This window comes from Jaculus jaculus, chromosome 10, assembly GCF_020740685.1.
Source record: "Jaculus jaculus isolate mJacJac1 chromosome 10, mJacJac1.mat.Y.cur, whole genome shotgun sequence".
Lineage (NCBI taxonomy): Eukaryota > Metazoa > Chordata > Mammalia > Rodentia > Dipodidae > Jaculus > Jaculus jaculus.
In genome coordinates this window covers 37596742-37602741 of record NC_059111.1, presented here as the reverse complement: position 1 = coordinate 37602741, position 6000 = coordinate 37596742, and the positions used below count along the sequence as shown (strand labels likewise).

At 42.6% G+C, this 6000-nt stretch overlaps 1 protein-coding gene across 1 annotated transcript in view; it reads right to left on the bottom strand.

Moving 5' to 3' along the window:
• Positions 1–353: 353 nt before the first annotated feature.
• Impg1 (interphotoreceptor matrix proteoglycan 1) overlaps positions 354–6000 on the bottom strand; it is a 124537-nt gene continuing 118890 nt past the window's right edge. Inside the window, exon 15 of the mRNA XM_045160049.1 lies at positions 354–541. Coding sequence (XP_045015984.1) covers positions 354–541 — 188 coding nt within the window. The remainder of the gene's footprint in view (positions 542–6000) is intronic.

The window sequence follows — 6000 nt, the reverse complement described above, 5'->3', positions numbered from 1 at the left end:
AAAGCACCTTAATGGTTGAACCATCTCAAGCTCCATCCCAAAATGATTTTATTTTTGTTAACTACAATCACAACACTGCAATTGTAGCATTTTTGTTTGACTTCTTAAATGTTAGTTAAGTATGCATCAAGAAATGTTACATTTAAGAAGTGTGACACATTAAAAGACATAATCCTTTATCAATGAATTGTCTTACTCTGTCTCATATATACATACCTTAACCTGTAAAATCCTAAACAAACTTTCAGCTTTGGTCTTGGTCTAGAGTTCCACCAGAATCCACTCTAAGAATAGGTTTCTGGGTAGAGTAAGTAATGGAGTCTTGGGACTGTGATGTTGGCAATGTGTTTGACCTACCTGCATGGGGCTATCTTTCCATGGCTGGCCTCACATGCCTGTCCAGGAGCACAAAGGCCAGGGCCCACAGCTCCCGGGCTCTCCATGTGTCTGCAGCGGCACTCGGGTTCCTCTGTCTGCTCATTCTTTACACACTGGGCAAATTCACTGCAGGCCAAGAATTTGCAGGGATCTGCTCGGTCAGCTGCAAGAGACGGGCAGATTTGATGAGTCGTGGATGACTACACTCCTGCAAACAAACTCCAGACTCAATGAGCCGCCTTGTGCATCAGGCTTATGTGGGCCCTGGGGAATCCACCTTGGTCCTTTGCCTTTGCAAGCAAGAACCTTAAATGCTAAGCCATCTCTCCAGCCCATCCATCACACTGTTTTGAGTGGGTTGCTTGGCAGTGGTGATTGTGCTGCAGTGACAAGAGAACTGCACTTGGTAGCTTTGAAAAGGAATTTGTGGACAAGGTGATAATATATTTAGTTCCAACTACATTTGGGTACAGACTTTAGAGTATGGTGGTGTCATCTAGAGGACTTGCTAACACATATTCCTTTAGGAGGCAGCTTACAGATCAAGGTCATGTCAGAATATTTCCCTCTGGGAAGACATGATCCCCTTTTAGCCCTCTCTTGTTCTTACAGGTAGCTGACAGTGAGTTCTCACCAAAAAAGCCAACGGCCAGAGTCCTTAAGTGCTGGTGGCAGACCCATGTCAGTCATCAGGTCATTGTTCTTTCTGTTCTGGAAGGGCTTCCTGTTTAGTCACATCATTGTTCATCTATTATGTTCAAGGAACTAGGGCACAGACACCTATATGTAAATCCATTCTTTGAAGAAGTCTTGGGAAGTAAGGCACACAGTTAATTATACTTAAGGACCCCAGTTTGTAGTCCTCCACTAGTCTGTTGAGTTTAGAGTTGAAACCACAGTGTAGGGGTAGCTTTGAACTGAGGGCTTAAAATAAGCTGCATTTGTATGTGCATGACTGGAAAGGTGTTCCCAGTTTGTGTGGCTGCAGTGACAGATCTGGTTGCAGAGAGAGCTGGGGAGACTCCTAGGAAGAAGGAGGAGCTTGTGAACTGAAAGGGACAGGGCAGGAAAGGATGAACTTCTGCATGACATACCAAAGACTTGGGACACTTTTTAACTCCTTCCTATTACCACCTCAACCATGCCAAGCATGCTACTGGCTAGCCACAGGGATTTTGAGAAAGGAAAGCATATGGTCAGATTTGTGCTTTAGAAGATAGGGAATTAGAACTAATTTATTTTTATGATTAGAATGAGGATGATATCTGAGAACCTCTGGTCCAATATTTCCAATATAGAACTCTAATTCAGCAGCATTTGATGTTTACTATAAATAATAAAAAGAGGCTTGCTGACTTTTGAAAAGTGCTGTGTGGAGTTCCCTAAGACTGTAGGAATTCACAGCAGCTATAATTTTCCCCATGGATGGGAGAGGGGCTTATAATCCCACTCTTCTCAGAGGAGCTATTGGCAGTTAATGATTGCTCTTCAATAGTTTAGCCACTGGTAAATTGCCCATACTCTAGAAAATAACCCCCTAGCCACGACCATGCAGGCAACCTTAATTTAACATGCATGCATGCACACATGCTTGACATGACAATAGGAAGGGGTGAGTTAAGAAGAAGAAGGGATTTAGCAAGAGTGGGAGGGAGATAAGAAAGGATAATAGGGACGAATACAATCAAAATACATTATGTAAATGGATGAAAGTGTCAAAAATAAAATGTTATATGACTATTGATGAGAATGTAAATTTATATAGTTATTAGGGAAAACAATATGGAGGTACTTCAGAAAATTAAAAATTGAACTACCAGGGCTGGAGGGATGCCTTAGTGGTTAAGGCACTTGCCTGCAAAACCAAAGGACCCACGAATCCCCCAGGACCCACATTAGCTAGATGTACAAGGGGGCACATGTGTCTGGAGTTTGTTTGCAGAGGCTGGAGGCCCTGGCACACCCATTCTCTCTCTCTCTCTCTTTTTCTCTGTCAAATAAATAAATAAAAATAAAATATATAAAAAATAGAACTACCAGATGATTCAGCATTCCCATTACTGAGTATATTTCCAAAGGAGATGAAATCAATATATTGAATGGATATTTGAACTTCCATGTTCATTGCAGCACTATTCACAATAGCCAAGAGATGGGAACAACATAAGTGTCTGTCAACTAATGAATGGTTAAAGGAATTGTGAGACACATACACAGAGGCACACACACACACAGTAGAATGTTATTCATACTATTCAGCCATAACAAGATGAAATCCTTTTAATTTTCCAAAACCTGGATGAGCCTGGAGCACATTATGCTAAGTGAAATGAACCAAGCACAGAAAATCACTGTTTGATCTCATTCAAATGGAATCTAAAAAGTGTACATCTCATTGATTTTTAGAAGACACAGGTAGTTATCAGATTTTGTGAATAATAGGAGGGCTGGGTAGAGGTTAGTTCCTGGGTGCAAAGTTACTGTCAGATAGGAAGAGTAAATTCTATATGTTCTATTACAGAGCTGTGTGACAATAATTAATAATAATGCATTATGAATTTTTTTGGGGGGATGGTTTGAGATAGGGTCTCACTCTAGCCCAGGCTGATGTGGAATTCACTATGTGGTTTTAGGCCGGCCTTGAACTCATAGTAATCCTTCTACCTCAGCCTCCCGAGTGCTGGGATTAAAGTTGTGTACCACCATACCTGGTGCATTCTGTATTTTGAAATAGCTAAAAGAAAGTTCCAAATGTTCTTATCACAAGGAAAAATGAATATTTAAAGAAGTGGATATTGTGGTTTGAATGTAAAATGTCCCTCATGGGTTCATTTGTTGGAACACTTGGTATCGCAGCTAGTGGAACTGTTTGAGAAGGCTGTGGAACCTTTAGGAGGTCTGAAGGAAGTAGGTCACTGGGGATGAACTTGAGGGGTTACAGTCCAGCCTGTCTGTTCTTTCTCCTCTGCTTCCTTCATCAATGCAATATTGGCTTTCTGCTTTGGCCTGCCATACCTTCCCTGCCATAAAACTTCCCCTCAAAACTGTACATTAAAGTAAACCCTTTTCCTTCCATAAATTGCTTCTGGTTGGGCATTTGTTCACAGAAATGAGGAAGTAATGGATACAGATATCTTACTTATCTTGATCACTACAAAATGTATATATACATATGTTGAAACAGCATGTTGGGTCTCATAAATATGTGGAATTATTATATGATAATCAAAAATAAAAATAAGAGGACTTAAGGCACTTCTCTGCACAACCTAACTACCTAGGTTCAATTCCCTACTACCTATGTAAAGCCAGTTGTATAATGTGGTGCATGCACCTGGAATTTGTAATGTCTGGAGGCCCTGGTGCACCCATTCTCTCTGTCTCTTTTCTATCTCCCTCTGCTTGAAAATAAATAAAAATATGTAAAAAATAAAAATAAAAGACCTGGGCCCACCAAGCCTTTAAGCCCAGCACTAGGGAGGCAGAGGTAGGAAGATCACTGTGCATTCGAGGGCACCCTGAGACTATGCTATGAATTCTGGATCAGCCTGGGCTAGAGTGAGATCCCTACCTCAAAAAAAAAAAAAAAAAGATGGGGTGGCATTCACCATTACCCATGAGGATTGCTTACACCCAGGACTTTGAGACCTGTTTTGGAAACACAGGGAGACCACCACCTCCAAAAAGATTTATATTCTACAAAATAAACTGAATAGTCTTTCCCCATTGCTCTCTCCAGCACCACTCATTTACCTTTCACTTTTACTCCTCTTCACTTGTGTCTATTGTGATTCTTCAAGCAGACAACATGGCAGCTTCCCCCGACCCCCCAGGTTTGCAGAGCAGGGAGGGCATACATAGAATTCACCTCTCTCCTCTGGCTCCTTGGGGCTCAGTGAGGGAGATCAGCATGACCAGCCTAACTTTTGGACAAGAACCTATCCTTAACAACAATGGGTAACCCAGTAAGGTAAAGCAACAAAAATTTTGTGTGAAGTTGTATTTCTGTGAGATTTCAAGTCCCATATGCCAACATATGTGGTAGGTAGTTCTGAAAGCCTGCCATGCTAAGGGATGCATGTGACTGGGAGGCAATAAATCAAATTCACACTGACAGCTCAGGTGATTTCATGTCGCTGGCAGTTTAGGAAGTAACTTGAAACCAGGCCAGCTGGGAACAGCCAAGCTCACTTTCTCTCTCTATAATGGAGATGTAGATTTAACTGGGAAAGCTGACTGAAAGCAGTTTCTTTTCCTCTGAGGACAAACGGCGAAGGTATGAGAACCACAATGTTCTTTAGTCTTGCCAGGTGTGGTGGTCCATGCATTAGCAAAGTCACAGTGTTAGAGCAACACCCCAAGAACAGGGGTCTGCATCCAGTGTTAGAACACCCAGTTTCCCCAGTGTGGGAGGTCCAGAACCAGACATTTGAAGCGTGAATGCAGTTGGCTTGTAAATTACTTGGTCTTCCCACCTATTTGTTCAGGACGCATCCCTAGAGAAAGACACATCACATTGAAGCTTAGGTTGTGTTTGTGATAGGTGCCTTCACAGCTACTAAGGCAACATCCACTCATTCTACAAATGTCAACACGGCCTTTTAAAACTTTCAGCACTGAGAATTTCAGACTGACTGGTTGGTTGCTTTATGTATTTATTTTAATAGGTTTAAAAAGTACATTTCACATAGAATTTTAGAGCTAGAAGGTATTTTAGAGAACGTTTTTAGGCTAACTTGGCTCATTTTGCAAGGTGAGGAAGTGGAGCGTGAGGTTGAATGTTGCTCAGATCATGCCTGTTTGCCCTCAAGTCCTCTGATAGGGGGAGGCTGGATGTCCTGTTCAGGGGCCTGATGAGTCTAGGGGGTTTCTGTTCTGGTTTGGTGGTTCAAGTGGCCACAAGTGCAGCTGATTTTCTTTGTACATGGAAGCATAGCTACTTAGTTGGGCAAAAAACAGTGCATGCCAGCAGTCAATGCATGGGAACTGATCAGGATGGCCCAGGTCGCTGGTGGTGCAAACTTCTCTCACTGCAGATGGCAATCAGCTCTAGGGTGCCTTCTGGTGGCCACTCCACACCAAACAATGGCCAATCAACTTCACAATAAGTCTTTTAACTTTGATGATTTCAGCTTAATACTGTAATTTCCAGAATATCCTTCCTTGAAATTGCCTAACATAGTCTGGAGCATCGACCAGTGCTTCAACTGGGAGGAGCCCATTTTATATGTGTCTGGGGTGAAAGGGGTGGGTGGAGGGTCCTGAGACTCTCCTTCCCTGGCCAGTGTCCTCACAGCAATATAAGGGGTCTTACCCCTGACGGTGGCACATATAAACTCCGCACCTGGTGAGAGATTCCTATTATGGGGAGATGAATGCCAGTTGAGGTGAAACAACAGAACTCACCAGCAGAGCTACAGGTGAGGGCCCCATCGGACTCTGTAGCCTCATGGCCATGGAGCCATCCACATTCAGCCATTTTGAGTTTAAACAATATCCTATTTAGTCCTATTAATAATCCTGATCTAGCTAGATACGAAGACTGGAGCAACATTGGTTTACTTGGAGGAAAGAGGGCTGTCAGAATCGCATCAAGGATCAGGGATTCCTCTTGCAGGGATC